This window comes from Sinocyclocheilus rhinocerous, unplaced genomic scaffold, assembly GCF_001515625.1.
Source record: "Sinocyclocheilus rhinocerous isolate Xijiao unplaced genomic scaffold, SAMN03320098_v1.1 scaffold453, whole genome shotgun sequence".
NCBI lineage: Eukaryota > Metazoa > Chordata > Actinopteri > Cypriniformes > Cyprinidae > Sinocyclocheilus > Sinocyclocheilus rhinocerous.
Genome location: NW_015655565.1, coordinates 891,233 through 916,198, shown reverse-complemented (window position 1 = coordinate 916,198; position 24,966 = coordinate 891,233). Strand labels below are relative to the sequence as shown.

General features: G+C 35.6%; 1 protein-coding gene across 1 annotated transcript in view; it reads left to right on the top strand.

The window, feature by feature from the left end:
• The window catches only part of LOC107718423 (circadian locomoter output cycles protein kaput-like), a 60,333-nt gene extending 39,040 nt beyond the window's left edge, over window positions 1-21,293 (top strand). The window contains exons 6-23 of the mRNA XM_016525489.1: window positions 4,016-4,075; window positions 4,599-4,747; window positions 6,158-6,249; window positions 6,378-6,467; window positions 7,328-7,448; window positions 7,639-7,755; window positions 8,703-8,818; window positions 9,133-9,215; window positions 12,102-12,208; window positions 12,342-12,489; window positions 12,589-12,664; window positions 13,349-13,493; window positions 13,603-13,703; window positions 13,871-13,960; window positions 16,167-16,439; window positions 17,222-17,406; window positions 17,720-17,993; window positions 19,959-21,293. Of these exons, the coding sequence (XP_016380975.1) occupies window positions 4,016-4,075; window positions 4,599-4,747; window positions 6,158-6,249; window positions 6,378-6,467; window positions 7,328-7,448; window positions 7,639-7,755; window positions 8,703-8,818; window positions 9,133-9,215; window positions 12,102-12,208; window positions 12,342-12,489; window positions 12,589-12,664; window positions 13,349-13,493; window positions 13,603-13,703; window positions 13,871-13,960; window positions 16,167-16,439; window positions 17,222-17,406; window positions 17,720-17,993; window positions 19,959-20,252 (2,521 nt within the window). The 3' untranslated portion in view covers window positions 20,253-21,293. The remainder of the gene's footprint in view (window positions 1-4,015; window positions 4,076-4,598; window positions 4,748-6,157; window positions 6,250-6,377; window positions 6,468-7,327; window positions 7,449-7,638; window positions 7,756-8,702; window positions 8,819-9,132; window positions 9,216-12,101; window positions 12,209-12,341; window positions 12,490-12,588; window positions 12,665-13,348; window positions 13,494-13,602; window positions 13,704-13,870; window positions 13,961-16,166; window positions 16,440-17,221; window positions 17,407-17,719; window positions 17,994-19,958) is intronic.
• Window positions 21,294-24,966: the final 3,673 nt, after the last annotated feature.

Sequence of the window (24,966 nt, the reverse complement as noted above, 5' to 3'; positions counted from 1 at the left end):
GTTCCCCTCAGAAACACATTCATATAAACCTCAAATCAATATTTAGGATTTTCTTCCAATAGTTCGTGCATCATGAACAGTGAGTGATCTGCCTGCTACAGTATTTTTCTCTGCGCGTCCGTCTTCAGCGTCTCTGGCCTCTGTTAACAGATGTTTACAGACTTCATATTTTCACATGAATGACATTTGGAAAATGATATGCGTTGCAACGCAGTTTGTGCAAGTCCAGAGCAGAGATCGGCTGCAATAAAACAATAAACGGTCAGTTGCCGATTGCGTAAGTTCCAGAGGAAGCTCCTTCGGCCGTCATACACGCGCACGTGACTGACCACTCGCTCGCACCAACAGGAGGAGGGTCGTGTTACTCTCTACAGTGCACTCAACCTGAGGGATTCCTACACTTTCAGTCTTTGAGGTGACATGCAAAACAGCGCATACCGCAGGAACGGTATAACGGAAAATATTAGCGGTTTTGAAACCGTGACATTTTCAAATCGCGGTATACCTTGAAACCGGTAATCGGCCCATGCCTACTTCAGTGTCACATGATGCTTCAGAAATAATTCTAATATGCTGATTTGCTGGTCAATAAACTTTTCTTATCATCAATGTTGAAAACACTTGTGCTGCTTAATATTTTTGTGAAAACCGTGATAGATTTATTTATTTTTCAAAGTTTTTTTTTTTGTAAATAACATTATAAATGACTTTATTGTCAGTTTTGATCAATTAAATGTTTTCTTGGTGAATAAAAGTATTAATTGGTTTGTAAATGATGACAGTTTTCATTTTGGGGTAAACTATTCCATTACATTTTTTTCTAAATGAGTATAGGACATTGCCATTTGTATCTTATTTGAAAACAATGGCAATGATAAATTATCAGGAACTGTCCCACTTTTCCTGTATTGGTTTAGCAAAGTGTACTTTGTGCCAGACACTGATAAAATATTTTTTTCCTTTTTTGGGTTCTACTCCAAATATTGGCTCTTGATGTTTGCCAATGCCAGTAATTGATACCTTTCTATAAGATATACTCTTCTGTTTGATGATCCTCAGCAAACTTTACATTTGATAATAAACATCATGGTTAATTCAGCACACATTGAGCCTCTGTGTATGTTTAGTGATCAGTACTGTCCTCTGAAACATCTTTATTGCATTGTTGTGCTCGTACTGTTGGTTTGTTTGTCTTACAGGAGTCAGGAAGATAGTGGACTAGTGACAAAAACGGTCACTCTGTCTCTCTCACAACACAAACACCATTAAAGTTAATGATCAGCCATCCACATCCTCTATGTGCGTGTGTCGGGGAGAGAATGGTCAAATGTTAATACACAAGCACTGCATTGTTTTTGTAGTATAAATGTAGGTCATCACATTGTTCTACTTCTAATTGCTCAAACGAGCTCCATTTAAGTATACTGAAATGAACTGCATTTTCAAAACGAGTCGTTTGTAAAGCAGTCAGGTGGATGTTAGATTGTGAGAACGAAAATGCTGCACTATGAGTGTGCAGTGACTAATTGACTTGTTTGTGTCTTCAAAACAATTACAGCACTCTCACTTTAATGTGTGTGCATGTGTGTGCTGTCGCTGTGTGGAGGGTCTTTTATGCAGCAACTTTAAGCTTAAAAACAGGTGTGGAATGGGGTCATTTAGAGTCGTAAGCCGATACGCATGCTCTAATGCTGGCAGCGTGTTATGCACGAGGCTGTAGTGGCAGATGCAGTGACGCATTTGGAGGCAAATGATGTTGAAAGTTGAGTGTGAGGCTTAATATGCAACCAAAGCATTCGTGATGGTATTCTGGCTCCAAGACTGGAAAATGTACTAAATGCATGTTATGTTCAGTGAATATGTCATGTTTTCTGATTTTGACGAATTAATTGGTAGCCTATCTGTTTGCTAGCGTACTCCTAAAAGTTGGCATCTAATATATAATGGACAGTCTTTCTCTACTAGCAAAATGCACTAAAAATATTGATGACTCATCTTTTGCACTCATGGGCGTGTCCGGTTTTTTGTCCAATAAAAATCTCACTAGAATAAATGTTTATACCTTTAGCAATAGCAAGTAGCAAAGAATTAATAAAATCGATGAAAAATGTATTTTAAATTGATAAAATAGTGACAGACATTTTATAATGTTACAAAATAATAATTCTATTTCAAGTAAATGCTGTTTGAATTTTCTATTCATCGAAGAATCCTGTTAAAATAAAAAGAAAAGTCTCACAACAAGAAATGTTTCTTGAGCAGCAAATCAGCATATTAGAATGATTTCTGAAGGATCATATGACACTGAAGACTGGAGTAATGATGCTGAAAATTCAGCTTTACCATCACAGGAATAAATTACATTTTAAAACAAATTAAAATTGTACATTTTAAAATTGTAATTATATTTTTTTTAATATTACTGTTTTTGTTTTTAATGTATTTTTTATCAAATAAAGACTTGATGCGCACAAGTGAGATTAAAGAAAAAAAATCCCAAACTAGTGTAAACTAAAGCCTAATGGCTAATGGCTTTTTTTAAGGACAAAATGAAATTAAGGAAATATGAACTATAATGACAATTTCCGACTCTTTTTCTCTTATCTGTCCTAATTAAATTATGAAATCTAATCTTACCTCATATTGTATGCGCCCACCATTACAAGCAGATGGCTTTGAATTTCACAGAGCAGATATAAATATATTTTTGTTTGGCAGCCAATTCAGTTGACGTCAATGTAGTTTTTTTTAACTCAGTAATAGATGTTATACATTATTTTCTTTATTTTTCCCTTAATTTTCTTTTTCCTTTTCCTGTAACACTGCATGTTGTATGTGCGTTCTTAATTTAAAATGCAGTTTTCCCACATGCAGCAATAACATCAACCATATAATATGGCATTATTAGAGCAGTGGGTGCTTCCTTATGCAAACACATAGTCACACACCCACAACCCTTGATGCAAATGGATTGAGGAAAGCTCTGAATTGTTTATGTAAAAATGGTGGTAATGGACACCCAGTGGCAGAGCCACATGCACGGTTTTATTTACCCAGCCTGTTGTTTGCACTCATTAATCTCGCAACTTTGCAAATACACGTTTCATACGGTTGACTTGCATCTCGTCTCGCACACATGAAAACACTCATTCAGTCGTGTGCGCACGCATCACATATTTGCACGCACTAAATGAAAGGTCATTGTGATCTCTGCGGTTCCAGAGACAGATGCACATTTGTACACTCTGTGCAGAAGACCAATTATCTTACGGCTAAAATAGATTGAGTGATTGTCATGTCATGTTGAGATGACCTTAAAGAGATAATCCAGAAATTAAAACTGTCATTTACTCAATCTCATTCATTCCAAACCCATACTGCTTTGGAGCTGAGAAGCTGCTATGACATCAGTCATGAAATCAAACCCCAATCACGACCGTTACAAATTGATTATATTTCAGCTATTTTTATTCCAGACAGCATTTGTCATTTTTATTTAGTTGAAATTGATACACTAAATAAGTACAAAAGTAAAACTGAAATAAAAACTAAGAAAAATGACAAATACACAACAAAATTGGTTGAAGTTAAAAAGAAAATTATTACAATTATTAAATTGAAAACAAACAAAAAAACTAATTGAAATATTAATAAAACCTTAATAATATCTAAATTATACTAAAATAACACTGCCCTGAAGATGAACTATTAGCGAATATTTAAACTTCAGTCTGTTCCTCTCACAAAGCTATCGTATGTATGACTTCAGACTTACTGTGTCCTGTTTGAAGCTTGAAAGCTTCAGGCCCTTATTATTAATTTTCGAGAGACAATCCCTTTAAATAGCTGGTTCAGCCTCAAATATGAATATTTTAGCACGCTGAATGCTGTTATGATCACAAACACTGGAATGGGTGAGGAATGAAGCTGTCTTTAATTGGCCGGTCACACAGCTTGGGTAGAGCTCACATTGGTCAAGCTGGTCTAACCTCTTTTACTATGGGTTTCTTTTCAGGGATGACAGCAGCATCTTTGATGGGTTGATGGAAGAAGATGAGAAGGACAAAGCAAAAAGGTGATTAGACAAACAAAACATTACGATAATTATAATGATTCCTGAACGGGAATTTCCTTTTTCTTACCTCGAGCCGAACTCCTATTATGAGCCAAGCCTTTATTCCATTATCTCATGCAAGAGTGGTTTAAACATGATTCATTACACCAGAGGATTGTATAGACAGGTCCTTTTTCATGGTAGTATATATAAAGTGGTTTTGCACCAGGAATAGAAACTTAAGTGTGACCTAGTTATGACTGTTTAAACCTGAGTGCACAGCTTCACCCTCATCTTCTGTATACAGTCACAGAACCGTGAAATGGTTTCCCTCAGCATTGCTAGATTTTTCTCAGATTAGATAGCATCCCTTTATCATTTTGAGGAGTAAACTGTAGAATTTAAGATAATTAAGAGTTGACGTGTATTTTAGTGCTTAACTGAGACTTCTGAAAGAAGACGAAATTATGTTATTATCTTCTTATCTTTAAGTCAGCAATTGATTTCCACTGGAATTTTCCACCTCTTACTTTTCCACCTACAGAGTTTCTAGGAACAAGTCGGAAAAGAAGAGGCGAGACCAGTTCAATGTGCTCATCAAGGAACTGGGCACCATGTTGCCGGGCAACACCCGCAAGATGGACAAGTCTACCATCCTACAGAAGAGCATCGACTTCCTGCGCAAGCACAAAGGTTACTGTAATGCCATACCAATTAATTGCAACCAAATTGGTTGCGTGTTTTAAACCAGTAATCATTTGAAAAAGTAAATTTAATATTTTCATTGCCTAAAAGGAAACTTTGGGGGGGAAAAAACTTAGTTAACTAAATTGGAGCAATAATATGCATTTAAATACTACAGAATACTAATCAATTACTGAGAAAATGCTTTTTTTAATTTAAATTTATTTATTTAATATTTTCAGTCAATAATGGTTTCTGTGACTTAAGTTAATTTCACAAGCCAGACTATTTACTATTGATGAATTCTAGCCAAGAACCGCCCACTTAGACAGGAAGGAGCCGTCTGATGACACACAATGACATGTAAAACCTCCACCACGGCTTGCTTTTTTCACTCAACATAGAGGAGTGGGTATTTCTGAAATGTATAAGACAATAGTAGACAACGAAGTGGTAGCTCTTTGAACTATTAGTAAATCAGCCTTCACAAAAGATTGTACAGACAACCCAAAAATATAAATTAAGAACAGTTCTGGACAGATTCCATTTGACTTTTTTTTTTTTTTTTGTGGATGATGCATTTTCTAAAAGTGGTGTGTGTGCTAGACAGAGATTGGTGCAGTGCTAAAAACATCTAAAATATTATAAAATGATAAAATATATTAAAAAGGTAAAAGTGATAATATTAGGTTAGTTTGGGTTAGTTCACCCAAAAATGAAAATTAGCCCATAAATTACTCCCCTTCAAGGCATCCTAGGTGTATATGACTGACTTCTTTCAGACGAATCCAGTTGGAGTTATATTAAAAATTGTCTTTGATCTTTCAAGCTGCTTAATGCCACTCAGCGGGTGTTACAGTGCATCAGTCCAAAAGAAGTTAAATAAAAAGTGCCCATCGTGCGAATCGATGCATTTTTGTAAGAAAAATAACCATATTTAAAACGTAATAATCAATTTAATCTAGCTTGCGCTCACTGTTGAACACTGAAGCAGCTTTGGGCGGATTACGTATGAGGTCATGAGCTGCACTGCAACACCCGCTGAGTGGCATTAAACAGCTTGAAAGATCAAAGACAATTTTTAATATAACTCCGACTGGATTCGTCTGAAAGAAGAAAGTCATATACACCTAGGATGCCTTGAGGGCGAGTAATTTATGGGCTAATTTTCATTATTGGGTGAACTAACCCCTTAAGATAAATGTTAATAAACTAACATTTATCATTTTAAAACTAATGATTTAGGCAGCTGATATTACAAAGTGCATAATTATGTTCTATTTTTTTTATATACAAGTAAACATGTATAATTAATAAAACATTTAGTTTAATAACCTGATGAAATAAAGTTTGTATGTTTTAGTTCTTTGTCCTGTATTTAAAACCGAAACCTTATTGTTTGTATTTTCTTTCCCTCAGAAATTGCCGCACAGTCTGAGTCGAGTGAAATCCGTCAGGACTGGAAGCCGCCCTTCCTTAGCAATGAGGAGTTCACACAGCTGATGCTGGAGGTGAGGACTTACTCTCACTGACACAAACATGCATACGCACTTGCCTAAACCCCCTACTTATGTTTATTCATTCAGTAAACACTAAAACTACAGAACTATTGATATTCTTAATTTGCTCTATTTTTTAGGCACTAGATGGCTTCTTTTTAGCCATCATGACAGACGGAAACATAATCTACGTCTCAGAAAGTGTCACGTCTTTATTAGAACATCTACCTGTGAGTATGAACACACTGCATTTATTTCATCAAAATATCAGTAAAATCAGTAATTTGGTGAAATATTATTACAATTTAAAATAACAGTTTCTATTTTAATTTATTTTAAAATGTGTTTATTCCTGAGATGGCAAAGCTGAATTTTCAGCAGCCATTACTCTAAATCGTTCTAATATGCTTATTTGGTGCTCAAGAAATTTTTTTTATTATTATCAATGCTGAAAATAGTTGAGCAGCTTAATATTTTTGTAGAAACGGTGCTACATTTTTTCAGGATTCTTTGCTAAATAGAAAATTCTAAAGAACTTGCAACATTTTGAATGCTTTATTGTCACTGTTGATTAATTTAATGCATCGTTGATCAATAAAATATGTATTTCTTTAAAAAAAAAATCATACTAATCCAAACTTTTGAATGGTTGCACAACTTTTCAGAACAATAGTGTGACAGAAACGTCCTCCAATTCACTTCATGTTAGAAGTTAGGTCTCTAAATTCATCAGCTTCTAAAAATATTAAAGCAAATATTAAATCTAAATGAATTTGATGATATTGCTAAGCTACTATTTGTGTGGACAACTGGTCCTAACCTCTTAACCCAACCACACTGACAGCAGTTTGCAGCTACAAAGCAACCGAACATAATTCATTTTCAATGAGAGTGGATTGAGCGTCAGTGACCGCTGACTAAACGACAACCGTATGCAAATGAGCAGTATCACAATGCAGTTATGAATACAGTGGCTGATACGGCATCCGTGCATCTGTTACAACAACCCTGCAGCCTCCAGCTATTCATGTGAACAGCTCTACTGTGTGAGTACGAGTGATACTGACGATGTCTGTTGTTGTGTTTTCAGTCTGATCTTGTGGATCAGAATCTGTTGAATTTCCTTCCACTGGGTGAGCACTCAGAGGTGTATAAAGCCCTGTCCACACACATGCTGGAGGGAGAGACCCTCACCCCAGACTACCTAAAAAGTAAGAATCACTCATACATGCTGTGTTTACATGTTTCTCATCTTCTCATGACCAAAAAATTGGTTTCTTCTGGTCTCTCTCTCTCTCTCTCTCTCTGTTATTGTCTCATTTCTTTGAGCACAGATCACTAGACTAGAGCTCATTAATTCTGTTTTCTTGTTTTTGTTTTGTTTTGTTTGCTTCCCTGCAGCAAAGAACCAGTTAGAGTTCTGTTGCCACATGCTCCGGGGCACGATCGACCCGAAAGAGCCGCCCGTTTATGAGTATGTCAAGTTCATCGGAAACTTTAAGTCCCTCAACACTGGTGAGTGTCAGAACGAGTGCCTGCAGCATCAGCCGAGTCTTTCATATGGATCCATTTATTGAATTACCTAGCCAAGTGCTTGCTTGCTTGCTTATGTGAGAGTAGATGGAGCAAGGATCATTATTTGAATAGGAAGTGTTGCGAAAAGCCAGTTTGCCAGAGAAACAGGCTTCTGACCCAGATTTTGAGATGGAAAGTTGACCGTTTTTGGCTTAAGGTGAAGTGTGTAATTTGACGGGCTTCAGTAAACATTATTGTAAAAATAATGAATGATGGTTTTTAAACAGCCTTTGTTTATACAAATAGATATTCCCACCCCAAATTCCCACCATTGGTGGAGCCAATGTTGGTTGGAATGATCAAACAAACAGAGTGATGTTTTTCTCTACAGAGCCGCTGTGTTTACACTTTTCCAGGGAATTGACCTACAAATAGACTTAATTATACAGCAGTTGATGGGGGAGTATTTAAACATCACCTTCGAATAATATGGAATAATTAATAATGTATAAAATAAATACAGGAAATGTTTTAATCTATTATTATTATTATTTCAGCAACAATAAAGATTAGATGAGATGGAAAAAGACTGATGATAAAGTAAACCACTTTAATTAAAATAGATAATACATAAGGATATTCATTATATTCTATTTCAGGAGTTCAGGTTATTAAATCCTTTAAATGCTTAAAGTTTACTAATAAATGTTTAATGGTGGAAAAGTTTAATTTGTCATAGTTTGATACATTTTCGTCCTTTTGCAAATTTTTGCATGAACTATTTTTTGAATACTATTTTTGTAGGTTATTTATGATTCTTCAGAAATCATTCTAATTCGCTGGTTTGATCCTCAAGATGCTTAATACATTTATTATTATCAGTGTTGAAAACTTAATATTTTTGCTTTTTTGTTTTAATTTTGTTAACATTAACACATTTTTTTATCGGTATAAATCAACACGTAACGGCTTTGAGGGAGTTATCCAGCGATCGCTGAGGCCCATGTTCGAAGACCGAGTGTGTTTCATAGCAACTGTGAGGTTAGCCAAGCCTCAGTTTATCAAGGTAGGTTGAGCCAAAGCCGACTTGGCACCTTCTCATTGGTCCTGTGACTTCTAATATTTGCCTGACAGACAGTGACAACTTCACTCAGATCTGTTATGTACATATTCATCGTGACACAGTTTGAATGTATGTGTGTGGGCGTGTTGATAGACACTGTACATGTTTGTGCAAGGATTGCCTTTGTTTTTGAAGACACTGATAAATGACCAGCATGCAAAGCACTCAGTGTGAGAAGTAGGTCACTTGGTTTCTGTTTTCGTTTTTTGTCTGCTAGAAGTATAAGAACGGTCTTGTTTATAACCTCTGTTCGACAGGAAATGTGTACTGTGGAGGAGCCCAATGAGGAATTCACCTCCAGACACAGTTTAGAGTGGAAATTCCTCTTCTTGGACCACAGGTACAAACTTCATCTGTTCTCACGACTGTTTTTGTGAGCTCATTGTCAAGCACACACATCATCTTCCCTCTCCCGGAAAACTAAAGCACCTCTGCTAGTTTGTTTCACTTAGGCCCGGATATTACCTGTCTCAGGTGATCTGATCACTAGAAGTCAGACGAGATTTTACTCTGGATAGAATGTCACCTGTGACCACTTGCGATTGGATTTCAAAGAGAGGATCTCTGATTTCATGACTGTATATCTACTGATACATCACTCTCAGTGTGTTACTACAGTGAGGAACTACTAAGACAGAAGGAAAGAAAGACAAAAAACATGGAAAGCAGGAAAGAAAGAAAAAAGAAGGAACAGAAAAATGAAACAAGCAGCAGAAGTAGAAAATAATGAGGAATAAAGTTGGGAAAATCGATCTAAGGAAGAAAATAAAAGAAAGAAAAAATAACAAATTATTGCTTGTAAAAAAAAAAAAGGTGTGCTTACTTAAAATAAGTTTTTTTTTTAAGTGTACTTGCAGAATATTAATTAAATAAATATCTACTGAAGTGTACATACAGTACACTTTCATGACTGTTTCTGAACACTTGAATACACTTTTTAAAAAAGTGTACTTTGTAATATTGTCAAATTAAAAGCTTTACTTTAAAGTATATTATAAATCATCATGATTTAATAATCCTTTGTCATGCACACTTATTTTGATGTGTTGACTAACGTACTAAAGCACAAGTAAAGTACTTGATTATAATTTTAACTATAATGTTACTTGATATTACAAGTGAATATATTTTATGTACTAAATTGCAGCATTTTCATTATAGTTGTATAATTACAAATATAATTAATAAATATAATTAATATTAATTAATACATGACATGCAAGTTTCAATAGAAATAACATTAAAATATATTTTAGTTTACCATAAATGCTTGTCAGTCCATTTGGCAGTGCATTTTACCCCGAAAGTATGCAAAAGATGTGACTGATCTTGTGGGTACCTCGAAGGTGCATGGTTTTGTTTTTAAGTCGTGTGTAACCATCAAGGTATAAAACCCCCATTTTTTAGCACAGTGGTTGATTGACAGGTGAGTTGGTGACAGATTAGCATTGAGTGCTACTCTACAATTAACTATTTGACTATTTGAATCTGAAGCGCAGTGGTTCCCAACTAGGGGACAAAAAAACAAAAACAAATCCTTATCAATTAATCACAAAAAATGGAAAAGTCATGGGACCCTAGAACAGGGGTGTCAAATTCAGTTCCTGGAGGGCCACTGTACTGTAGAATTTAGCTTCAAACTTCAGGTTTACTAGAAACTTCCAGGCAGGTGTTTTGGGGCTGGTTGGAGATAGACTCTGCAGGACAGTGGCCCTCTAGGATTGGAGTTTGACACATGTGCCCTAGAACATAGTTGTGGATAGTAGGGAGCCTTGAAGTCAAAAAGGCTGAGAACCACTGTCTTAATGCCATTTCTTTACAGTACGGTACTTGGTTTTCAAGGAAGTCCTGCACTTCAGGCTGTGTGAGCCTGTGACGGTCATAATACGCTCCACTTGAGACTGTTCTCAGTTTTTGAAGACATGTTTGTTGTTCATGCTTGCACAGCATGTCTCAGAGTAATCAATAGCTCACGTTCATCCCACAGGCTCAAAGGCTTATACATCTGGAATAACATGAACATAACTTTAATGCCATTATGCTTGGAAAGGTTTCAACTGAATTTAGATGAGTCGTTTCGGAAGAATAGCTGCTGGTGCTGCTGCTACTCTATATTTAATTCGAATCACGGATTCGGTTTAATTGGCACAGATGCTAGATATTAAAGCAAATGATTTTCCACATTATCAGTTGTTTAGCAGAAGCTAGTGGCACTTCAGATCGTTTTATGCTGTTTTTATCCCAAAACATTTTCATATGACTCAAGGAATGCCTGAAAATCTGTTCCAAGAACTCAGTTTTTGCAAAAAATGGCACTGGGTCATTTTAAAATCGTAAATTGTTTAAAATAATAGATAGTCTGAATTTAAAAATGAAGAAGTTGCAGACGTTTTGAATTCAGTTCAGTTTAGTTTTCTACTATAAAAAACATTCTTTCTAGTCATAAAGTAAAACTTTTGTTTTTTATTTTATTTCTTGAAGACAATGGTGATTTTTATTTTTTTTTAAATGGGTTGTCAGTTTAATCAGACATAAATCAATCAAAATCAATAAACTATAACATTTAAAACTTAAATTGTAAAATTTAAATAAAAATCTTTCACAATGAAAATGCATTTAAAGGTAAATTAATAACTTTATTAACTTCAACGTGTTGGGAAAATCACCATGTGCACAGTTGAACAGGTCTGAGCTTTGACCTTGAAAATACTTTTTTCTTTTTTTTTCTTTTTTACAATTCAACATGTTTGTAACATTTGATAACACCAATGACAAGATATCAATGGACAAAGGATCTAGGGTATTCATCAAGAAGGGTATTAATGAAATGCATTTTGTTTTGCTTGTATCACTCTTGTTAGACTTTGCACTAATGCTTAACCTGGGAAGCAAATGAAGAATAAATAAATGAAATAAAATAATAAATAAAAATGAAATAAATAACAGTAATTGTCATAGAAGTGTTATAAAGGGCACAAGGGTTTTTTTCAGACACTTGACAAAATCAAATAATTTTGTAGGATTTTTTTCTGTATTGTTGAAATGTGCAAAATGTTATTTAACACTGTTAGATTATAGAAAAATGCATTTTATATAGAGTTTCTCGACCATTTGAATTATTTTCCTTGACTCAAAGTCAGTGCACATATTTGTGATATATTTTGAGAATGACCCCACTGAATGCATGTATGCAGATGATGTGAAGTTGCATTGTTGTATTTTGCAGGGCACCCCCCATCATAGGCTACCTACCCTTTGAGGTTTTGGGCACTTCAGGGTACGACTACTATCATGTGGATGACCTGGAGACCCTGGCCAAGTGCCATGAACACTGTGAGTTCAACTACTGTTTGTGTGTACTCGTGTCTCCCCACTTTTAAAAATGGACAGTGCTTTGAAATTTATGAATGAATGGCACTGTCTTGAGTTTAGACTTTGTAATAATAAGATCTCTCTTTCTCTGTAGTGATGCAGTATGGTAAGGGGAAGTCGTGCTATTACCGTTTCCTGACTAAAGGTCAGCAGTGGATCTGGCTTCAGACTCACTACTATATCACCTACCACCAGTGGAACTCACGGCCGGAGTTCATCGTCTGCACGCACACTGTGGTCAGGTGAGAGTTTCAGAACACGTAACGTTTGAACTACTAACAAGAAAGAAACTTTTTTTTAAAAAGTTTTTTTTTAAAATAATGTCTTTTTCTTTGTCTCAGTTATGCTGAAGTGAGGGCTGAACAGCGCAGAGAGCTGGGCATTGAGGAATCACCTCCTGAGATCTCAGCAGACAAGGTGAGACATTTCTGAATTCAGTTCTAAATCCCCATTTAGCCACCAATATAACAGGCGAGTTTGTAAAGTATCAATAAATACATTTATTTACGCAGACATTTCTGTATACATTTGATTAAATATTATACTATTAATAGTAATTTTAAATAACTTGTTTATTTTAATGAATAATCGTTTAATTCTAATATTTATTATTTATTCATATAGATTTAATACATTTTGTTTATATTTTTATTTATTTATTCAATTCTAAATTCCCATTCATCCTCCAAATATAATAGACAAATATGTAAAATGTATTAAACTAATGTATATTTATATTTTATCCAAGTTATTATTTTAAATATTTAATATTTGTAATATTTCATGTTCTTATTTTATTAATAATTTATTACATTTTAACATGCAAATAAATATCCTTCTCTGTATTTACACAAATTCAAATTCATCATTCATAAAAAAAAAAAAACATTTGTTACATTCAAACTATATTAATTTTATAAATTGAATACATTTATTTATAGTTTATATAATTATGTTAGATTAATAAACCTTTCAATGAACCTTTTCATTTTTTTTCCCCCCGTATTATTTTCTGTGATAATCAATACTGTGCCACAAATGCTTTTGATTGCACTGAACCCAGAAACACCCTTTAATCCCACTCTGTTTCACTCTGCTCAGTCTCAGGACTCCGGCTCTGAGTCCCAGTTGAACACCTCCAGCCTGAAGGAGGCGCTAGAGCGATTCGATCACAGCCGCACACCCTCCGCTTCATCACGGAGCTCCCGAAAGTCCTCCTCACACACCGCCGTCTCGGACCCTACGTGTACGTATACATACCAAAGAGTGCTCCAAAAAACACAGCCATAGCATGTTAAGATGTTTACACACATTTCAGCGCTGTGACTGACCCATATATGTTTGTGTGTCTGTAGCCACACAGACAAAGCTGCAGACAGACCATAGCACACCCCCCCGCCAATTAGTGTCAGCCATTGAAATGACATCACAGCGGAGGTCCTCTATTAGCAGTCAGGTTGGTATATGTCATGAATATAGAACTCGGTGAAATAGTGTCCAAACACAAAACCCATCTTAATATTGAAATAAACAACAATGTAGGATAAGAAGAGCAAATTATAACGTAACATGAAATTGTCCACACTGAGTATTGACTCGACCTTTTGTGTCGTCCCTCTTCAGTCAATGAGTTCTCAGAACACAGGACAGACGATGGCAACATCTCTTGTGTCTCAGCCTCCGCAGCCTCAACCACTTCAGCCCAGTGTGCAGGTAATTCAATATACCTATTACTGCATTCAATACTATCACTCTTATTAAAGTTCGGGTCTTTGAGTGCCTGGTGCCACTAAAGCGAGCATGGTGGTCGATGTATGTATATATCTAATTAACCCTTGACACGTATAATTAATGAGATGTATCCCATTCTTTGATCTGTCACTGACCCAGAGAGAGGAACTGACTAAACTGTTGTTTTTTTAATTAAAGAAACAGTTCTTTTCAGCGACACAGTCTGTTTCACAATAAATAATGATATGTTATCACAGATGTATTAGTATAAAAGGTTATAGTTTGTGTAGTTTGCACACTTATGTTGGTGGAGGTGACCAAAAGTATAAGTGTACACTACCATTTTTAAAAAGGAAATTAATACCTTTATTCAAAATGCCTATTTTTGTTCTTTTGAACTTTCTATTCATCAGAGAATCCTAAATCAAGGATATTAAGCATCGCAGCTGTTTTTTAACATTGATAATAATAAGAAATGTTTCTTTAGCAGTAAATCAGCATATTAAAATGATTTCTGAAGGATCATGTGACACTGAAGACTGGAGTAATGACTGCTTTGGCATCACAGGATAAATTACATTTTAAAATATATTCAAATAGAACGCAGTTATTTGAAATCACAATCATATTTAATAATTTAATAATTAATCATAATAATTTATGCATTTAGCAGACGCTTTTATCCAAAGCGACTTACAGTGCATTCAGGCTATACATTTTTTACCAGTATGTTTCAATATATATTTCAAAATATTACTGTTTTTACTGTATTTTTGATCAAATAAATGCATCATTGGTTTCTAAACAATAAAAGATCTTACCAACCCCAAACATCTACTGAATAAGCTATACAAATAACTTTGGGATGCAATTTTTTCCCCAAAATATATTTATTGGTATTTGAACATTAGAACAAAACACAATTTAAAAAAAAGGATACTAATATTTACATTTTAATAGATATATTTTCTCTAACAGGCTTCGGTTTCCACGCTGCTTTGCAGTATTGGCAAACATTCACATATATTTATTATTAATTGCTGTTAATAGTGTTCATCATCTGTTTGATTACGTCTTTAATTGATTTTTCCGTACATTTCTGCTATATGTACATTAACTGACAGTCACCACTGATAAGCTACTACTAAATATATCGTAGAAACTTAATTTTCTATTTTTTCTACGATTTGTATCGTGAAAAGCACTATACAAATAAACTTGAATTGAATATTCATTGCACAAGTATTAAAATCACATTTTAGGTTTATTTAAAATAGATTTAAGAATCTGAATATTAGATATTCTACAGTCTACATTTCACGTATAATTAATGAGATGTATCCCATTCTTTGATCTGTCACTGACCCAGAGAGAGGAACTGACTAAACTGTTGTTTTTTTAATTAAAGAAACAGTTCTTTTCAGCGACACAGTCTGTTTCACAATAAATAATGATATGTTATCACAGATGTATTAGTATAAAAGGTTATAGTTTGTGTAGTTTGCACACTTATGTTGGTGGAGGTGACCAAAAGTATAAGTGTACACTACCATTTTTAAAAAGGAAATTAATACCTTTATTCAAAATGCCTATTTTTGTTCTTTTGAACTTTCTATTCATCAGAGAATCCTAAATCAAGGATATTAAGCATCGCAGCTGTTTTTTAACATTGATAATAATAAGAAATATTTCTTTAGCAGTAAATCAGCATATTAAAATGATTTCTGAAGGATCATGTGACACTGAAGACTGGAGTAATGACTGCTTTGGCATCACAGGATAAATTACATTTTAAAATATATTCAAATAGAACGCAGTTATTTGAAATCACAATCATATTTAATAATTTAATAATTAATCATAATAATTTATGCATTTAGCAGACGCTTTTATCCAAAGCGACTTACAGTGCATTCAGGCTATACATTTTTTACCAGTATGTTTCAATATATATTTCAAAATATTACTGTTTTTACTGTATTTTTGATCAAATAAATGCATCATTGGTTTCTAAACAATAAAAGATCTTACCAACCCCAAACATCTACTGAATAAGCTATACAAATAACTTTGGGATGCAATTTTTTCCCCAAAATATATTTATTGGTATTTGAACATTAGAACAAAACACAATTTTAAAAAAAGGATACTAATATTTACATTTTAATAGATATATTTTCTCTAACAGGCTTCGGTTTCCACGCTGCTTTGCAGTATTGGCAAACATTCACATATATTTATTATTAATTGCTGCGGCGGTCTCAACCTCGGCTCAGTGCAGCTGACGCAGGGATCATCCGTGCAGTCAGCGGGCTCTCTGTCCATGCAGGGGGCGGTGGTGCCGACAGGAAGCCTACAATCCACACATACAGGGACACAACACACTGTCACACAGCATCCTCAGCAGGCACCGCCACAACAACAGAACCTTCTCAGAGATCAGAGCTCCAATCTAACTCAGGTGAGACAGTGAGCTTTTCTATGAAAATGCATTTGAAAAATAGCAACGGACGTGGCAAAAAATGTACTATGAATTCAAATTTATTTGTAAAACGTGAGACATTTTCATCAAAGCAATATTTGTTTTCCATATTAAATTCTTTATTTAGCATATTTAAATTAGCATATGTAGTTTATTGGGATAAAAAAATCAAGTTTAGTCCTTTATATTACTTTATGACAGGAAATCCCATCTGATTGTCATTAACTAAAACTAAAACTAAATTTTAATAAGGTTGAGATGAAATAAACTATTTATATTAGATAAAAAACATTAGAAAAATTTTATCTTGACAACTAACTGAAATACTTTCTCCTAACCCTGAATGAATATAAAAACTGAACTTAAACTAAATTAAACCTAAATAGTAATATAAAAAAAAAAAATGACAAAAGCACATAACAAAATGACTAAAATAAAAATAAAAATATAAACTGAAAATATAAAAATAAAAAACGAATTAAAAATATTAATACAAATTATAATAGTATATAAAGCATTCTAAAAGAACACTGCTACATTACTATGTTTAGAAGAGTGAAAATGTGCAGTTTTGCTGAATATTCAACCTTATAAATTCAAAAATGTCAAAAACTTCTCTGTAAATAAAATCTGTGGTAGGTTCAGATAAAAAAGATAAAACAGCCTTCTTCTATTAAATGCAAAAGTATATAAATAACATATAATATGCTGTGTACATAGAAGTGAATATATAAATGTGTATCTGTCTGTTTTTTTTTTAGCAGTCTCAGAGGTCGTCTCACACACTGCAGTCTCCTCAGGGAGCACTGCCTGCATCTTTGTATAATACCATGATGATCTCTCAGCCTACGCAGGCCAACGTTGTGCAGATCTCCACAAGCCTAGCCCAGAACAGCAGCACCAGCGGAGCCGCGGTTGCCACCTTCTCACAAGACCGGCAGATACGGTACATGAAACACTATTACAAACACACACTGAAACTTTGCCTCATTATATACATGAAGTGCACGTACCCAGTTAAATAAGCACATTAGAATACTAAACTAACTAAAAAGAATCATTAATCTCATGTCTCCTCCATTTCCTTTTTATAAATATAGCTTCTTTGCAGGCTATAAAAACCTATTGGTTATTTACTAATGAACAATAAAACATTCTTTGAAAATGCCTGGGGACTCCTGACCATGTCATGGTACAACTGATCCCAACAGAAACTCATAACAAAGCTAACTAATAACCTGTTGTCCTGCCTCCCACAGGTTCCCTGCTACCCCACAGCTCCTCACTAAGCTAGTAACCGGCCCAATGGCGTGTGGTGCAGTTATGGTGCCTACCACCATGTTCATGGGGCAGGTGGTGACTGCGTTTACCCCTCAGCAGGGCCAGGCTCAAACAATCAGCATCGCCCAGCAGCCATCTGCGCATATGCAGGAGCAGCAGGCTCAGACGCAGTCACAGACAGCTACAGGAACCGCCCAACAGCAAGGACAGGCCCAGGCTCAGCTTGCCCAGCAACAAACGCAGTTCCTACAGGTAACCCTCCCACACGGAGAATTAAGACCCTTTTAGCATTCAGATGACTACTTGACTGTAGCGTATTTTTGGTCAACTTATTGATTAAAGAGAGTTCCGTGAAAAATGAAAACTCTTTAATCATTTACTCATGTCATGAAAAGTGAAACCTGGAAGAATTTGCTGGTAGTTCTTTTACAGACAGTTACAATAAGTGAGGACTAAAGCTTCAAGCTTCAAAAGGACGTTTAGACCAGCAGTCATTCATTTAGTGTGTACTGACACTATGCGTTTTGAACCGTGCCCGAGGGCGTTTGTCCCTCAAAGCCTGGTTCGTTTGACTAGTGTGAGCGCTTCGTTCCGCGTTCGGCCCGGTTGGAAGAGGTGGACCAGGGCACGGTTCGGTTGGGCTCGGGCACGGTACGCATGTAGTGTGAACGCTAACCGCACCGGAGCACGGAAAAGATACTATTTTGTGTGCGCTACTGTCATCATTACGACCGCAAACATATACTATTACTACTACTACACTACAGTTTTCAGTTCATTTAATTCAATCAAATATATTTACGTTTATGATGGGTCTGGTTCTCACCTTATTGATGAACTGGAATTGTAGTCTGCGATTTAAAGCTGCAAATTCTGTCATTAACGTCAGCTGCCTCTGTAATAATTTTCTGATACTTACAAGTAAAAATCAAGGCACGGTATAAATTACAAATTTATTAGGCAGAATATTAGCGAACGTGGGTTTCTCCATCATCTCGCACATGACGTAAGCATGCTCCAGCCCGGAAAGTTTAGTGCAAGTGTGAGTGCAGGCCAGCAGGGGAGTGGGCCTGCACTCAAACGATCAAACGAGTTTTTTTTCTCGTTTGATAGTCGTTTCATGTGTATGTGTGTCACAATAGTGAGGGAAAACACTGTCACAATTTTATTTTCATACTGACAATTTTGATGAAAATGGAGAGCTAGGGTGGCTGTGAAGATTTGCTATGAATAATGACCTAAATCCCTGCCTCTTCCTCACACAACCCTATCATATGACTCTAGAAGACTTCGAATACAGCACAGAAGTTCTGTGGACTACTTTTATAGTGCTTCTGCATCTTGGTTTGAAGCTTAAGAGCTGAATGAAAGAAGTCTGCCAATTTATTCCAAAAATTTTTAAAAAGTGATTTAAATTTTGTGACAGATATTCCTTTATTGAAAAAAGTATGTTTTTCTAATCTGTGTAGCTGAAAAAGACTTCCTGCCCTTAAGTTACTAAAGTAGAATAGAATAGAATAGATCTGCATGTTTTTAAAGGATATGCAGACACACACATTTACAATGTATAAATATATATTTTTAATTCATTTTAAATTATAAATGTATTCAAATCATGTGATAGGTTTCTCAAAATGTTAAAAATTTTGTAAAATATAATAAATAAATTCTCTCTCTTTTTCTCTCTCTCTCTCTCTTTCTCTCTCTCTCTCTATATATATATACACTACTGCTCAAAAGTTTGGGATCAGTAAGACTTGTAATGTTTTTTAAAGAAGTCTCTTATGCTCATCAAGGCTGCATTTATTTGATCAAAAAATACAGAAAAAAACAGTAATCTTGCAAAATGTTATTTCTCAAAATGTAGAATGATTTCTGAAGGATCATGTTACACTTTATCCTGGAGTAATGGCTGATGGAAATCCAGCTTTGCTTCACAGAAATAAATTATATTTTAAAGTATATTAAAATAGAAACCATTATTTTATATTGTAATAACATTTTGCAGTTGTAATTATTGAATTTATACACATTAAATATTACATATATGTATGTAATAAAATGTGTATTTCCATTACAGGTTTAGGTCTTAAATTTCATATAAGGTGGTATTAAAAAGGTCTTAAAAAGTCTTAAATTTAACTTGTTCATGTCTGCAGAAACCCTGTATATATATATATATATTTATTTATTTATATTTTGCATTTCGTTCTGCAGGCCCTTCGTCTTTTACATGGCACCCAATCTGCCCAGCTGATCCTTCAAGCGTTTCCCCTGCAGCAGCAAGGCACCTTTGCAGCCGCAACACAACAACAGCAGCAGCAACTGCAACAGCAGCAACAACAACTGCAGCAGCAGCATCAACAGCAACAACAACAGCTGCAACAGCAACATCAACAACAGCAGCAGCAGCTGCAGCAGCAACAGCAGCAACAACAGCAGCAGCTGCAGCAGCAACTGGCAGCTCATCGCTCAGACAGCATGGACCGGTCCAACGCGCCACCTCAGTAGCTGACCGTATGTCAGAGACGCAACCAAATCACCACTGAGCAGTCCTGCAGGCTGAGAGGCTTCTGAGGGGGATGTTTGGAGCTAAAAAAAATTGTGTGCCCTCTCAGATACCTTTCCACTGCTTATAGGTGAAGGGCCAGACCTAAACGGGTGTCTTTTTTTAACCCCGTGCCCTATTCGACCTATAGGTAGTTGATCAACAGCTGCTTGCACTGAATTCTGGGAGAGGTCCAACCACGAATGCCGACCTTTCTGCGGGCTGGCAAGGAATCAGCGGTATCTGGTTTTCCACAAATTGTCTCCTCCACAATAACCGCTTTCCCTTTGTCTCGTATGCCCAGTGTGTGCCGTCATCCCTCTTTCACAGGTTTAATTTATGCAGAACGAGCTGCAGCGAAGGCTTCAAGACCTGAAGAAGTCCTGCAGGACAAACGGCGCCTCTCTCTTTCTCTCGGGCCTCTCTTTCTCTTCCTCTTTCCTCCTCATTTTACTTGTCGCAAGTAATTATGGGTCAGAAAATATTTTTAAGAATGTCACGTGGATTCAACTTTTATTGTACAGTTCACCTGTAAAATAATGTGTAAATATATGGACAAAAGGAAAGAGAAACTAATATTTTATATGATGCATGAGACGAAAAGCGTAGTCTGTTATTTGTAGCTTTGAATATACTTTTTTTTTTCTAATATTCTGAGGAAAAAAGCTAAACTTAATACACATAATGGTTGATCTCTTCACAGACTTCCTTTTTCCAGTGGGATGGGGGTGAGTGTGTGTATGTGCTTGCGCACATGTGTTCGTATGTATGTGTGTCTGCCAAGCAGGCAATGCTGGATCCACAGATTGTGTCACAGTTGGTTTAAAACGGCCTTCGTGTTTTAGTAAAACTGTTAAAGGAACAGGCAATCTTTAGATGTTTTGCATCGTGTTATACACCTTAGTAATTGAAAATATATAGATATGAATATTTCAGAGAGATGCTTTACATTTGTAAATAGTTTAAAGAGAAGGCTTCAGATTTAGTATATCATGCGGTTAGGCAAAAAAAGAAACGGTGCTTTGACTGTTTAGCGCAGAATCATTACGGCTGGCAGCGGCCATTCGCTATTAAGTACCAATGATACAAACGCACTCTGCTGAACTGGAACTGATGCTTAAACCAGCAGGGTTATGATGAGGAAAAATATAATCGCATAGTGTGTATGATCCTGAATGATACAGGTAAATTAGCATAAGGCTAAGCCATAGCTTCTTCTAGTTTTACAATGGTTTACATGGTTTACACTGTTAAACAGTGTTTTAGGTATGATTCGCTAAATAGGTTTGAATAACCAGAAATATAATTTTACACAACCAAACCTGTTTATCATCTAGAGATAGTAAATATCTCATACATATTTGCACAGCTTTAATGCAGGAATACTTTCACTTGCCTTTCTTGGGTCTCCGCTCGTTGACAAACGATGACATTTCACAAGTTCATGATAGTGACTTGACTTTGCAAACTTCTTCCACTCAGCTCTGGAAAAGCAGGAATGTATCGGTTCACTAGTACCTCTGTAACGCTGACATTGTCACTAGCAACTTCTAGCTCTTTGCCCAAAGCACAGAAAACAATCCTAATGTTGACAATCTGATTCTGTTTATTGGCCCCTGTAGTATTACAATTCAGATATGCCAGATTGTAGTTAATTAGTTGATTAATATGCTTGACAAGACAAGTTTCCCCGAAGTTGCTCTGAGACGTTGTTTGTAGTTAGCCATCATGAATGTTCTAAAAAGTAATAATTGTTTTCCTCTAGTCAAATGGGTCACACCATTAGTTTAATATATATATATATATATATATATATATGAATGATGAATGGAACCTTTTTATCCTTATGAAGAAAATTTAAACACTTTTTCTTTTTTTTCTTTTTTTAAATAAAAGCTCAGTTTTATCAACAGGTAGCACTTATGGAGGACAGATTTTGTATTTTATGTATTGGTCTTGTGAGTCATTATTATTAATTGTTTTAATTATTATTCTAATCATCAGTGCACTAATGGGCAATATTGAGTGAGTGAGTGAGTTACGTGTAGCCACGTATGGTGTCCCATACTAGGAATTTGTGCTCCGCATTTAACGTGGGTCACACTATTTGTTTAATATATATATATATATATATATATATATATGAATGATGAATGGAACTTTTTTATCCTTATGAAGAAAATTTAAACACTTTTTCTTTTTTTTCTTTTTTTAAATAAAAGCTCAGTTTTATCAACAGGTAGCACTTATGGAGGACAGATTTTGTATTTTATGTATTGGTCTTGTGAGTCATTATTATTAATTGTTTTAATTATTATTCTAATCATCAGTGCACTAATGGGCAATATTGAGTGAGTGAGTGAGTTACGTGTAGCCACGTATGGTGTCCCATACTAGGAATTTGTGCTCCGCATTTAACCCATCCAAGTGCACACGCACAGCAGTGAGTAGTGAACACAGCCATTTTTGCTGTGGCGCCCGGGTAGCAGCTGGGGGTTCAGTGCCTTGCTCAAGGCTGCACACCTCAGTCGTGGTATTGAAGGTGGAAGAGAGCATTGGTCATTCACTCCCCCCCAACTACAATCCCTGCCAGTACTGAGACTCGAACCCGCGACCTTTGGGTTACAAGTCCGACTCTATAAACTTTAGGCCACGACTGCCATATTGCCTCGTCAGGTTAGTACAAGGAGACAGGTGTAGATAATTCCAATATTTTCCATATCAGACCTCACTATATATGAAAGTGCCAGTCTGAATGTTCGGTTTGTGCGGGATGTTAAAGCCAACCACCCGGAGTGCTGGTCCAATCACAGTTCATGTTGCAGTATCCACACAATAGCAGAATAACTCAAGTGATCTATGATAATGCAGTATGTAATCTAACTCACCCTGTTGTTCTTTTACCCTTCGAGTCAGTCCTATGGAATATGATGGTCACTAATGTGTTGTTTTTTGTGGTCATGTAAAAGTAATGGATGGCTGTACATTTCAGTACCATAGAAATTTTATGATGGCACGGCTAGAATGAGCAAGGCGAGATTATTGATTGAATGTAAAACTGTCACTTAGCTTTATAGTAACATTTAAAGACGAATATATTGAAAAATTAGATGTTCTTATTTTTCTACAGCAAGATCAGAACAGAGAATTTATGCAGATAGACTATAGTTGATGTGTAAAACAACTGTTATACACCTTTTGCTAGGAAAGGGAACCGAAAATTAAGCTTACTCCATATTGTAACCTCAAATGAAGGATTTAAACAAACTGTGACACAATGGAGGACCAGTTGAACTTTCTCCCCCACAATGCAGTTGGATTCAGGAAGTGGTTGTTTTAAGGGTTTTGCCCGAGTAAGAGAGGTCATGCATGTTTGTTGCAGACTCCTGCTTATGTTTTGGGGTACTTGAAGGTAATACATGTTTTAAAAAAAGTCTTGCTTAAAAAGTATAGGACACATACAAATTCAGGCTGGGTCGAAAATGACCTGATTAGGGCTGGACAATAATTCAATATCAATATGTATCGCGATATAATTTTTTTCAATAACGGTGATATGATTTTTAAACACATTTCCGATATTTCGATATACATTACCAGTGTTTCCCATACATTGATTTATTTGTGCCGTTTGACTTCGTTGAATAAACATGAGCGCTGCACGTTTCAAAATCATAACACGGCGCGGGTGTTTTATATGAATGTATCTCTGAAGGGAATTGACTGTCTTCAGAAAAGTTTCGATGGCATTTTCATTTGATCTGATAAAGAAGCGTTCATGAGCGGAGATGCTTTGATTACAGCCATTACTGGAGAAACCGCTAGTTTTAACACTCTAAAAGCGCCTCCTGCTGGCAGAGAATGAGTTTTCATTTGTGATGATAAAGGCATTTATAATGTTACAAAAGATTTCTATTTCAGATAAATAGTGTTCATATCGATATCGGAATTATATCGTATCGACCGAAATTAAGAAATATATCGTGATATCAATTTTGGCCATATCGTCCAGCCCTACTTCTGATACATAGTGCATCCTCTTGCACAGGCATCAGATGTCTGTTGTGATGATGTTTTAGAGTTCAAGGGGTTTGTTTTCAGCTCTGATTTGTATTATGTCAGCCCTAAGGTAACAGAAATACTACAGCTTCCTCAGGTTGGTTCAGAATAATAACAAATCCACATCAGTCTTGCCCCTCCTTTCTCTTCTTTACTTGATTTTGTGATAGTGACCTCTTCAATAACACACATTCTTCTGCATTTACCGTAAAGAGTCACAAAAAAAAAAACAGGATGATACAAAATGGTTGCCCTTTGTGTACCTCTGAATTGTCTGTTGTGCTTGATGCAACTCAGCTGGCATTTAGCAATTAACCCAAAGAGCTCTGAGGAAAGATGGGAGAGCGTGGCGAAATCCTGTTGAATTTGTTTTTGAAATATTAAAAGCGCCCAGTGGAAAAGGTGGTGGTGAACCATGTTAAATGTTTTGTAGTTCTGATGTATGCACTAGAAGTTCTGAATGTCTATCAGTGTTCTCTTGCTATCATTTAATCGTTGTACGTGTGATGTTCTTGCAGAGCACTTGTGTTTGGCTCATGAAATTTATCTGGTCAGTACACGTTAATGTGGAGGAAAAATAGAAAATTACTTAAATATATACCTATAAATAGGTTTAAA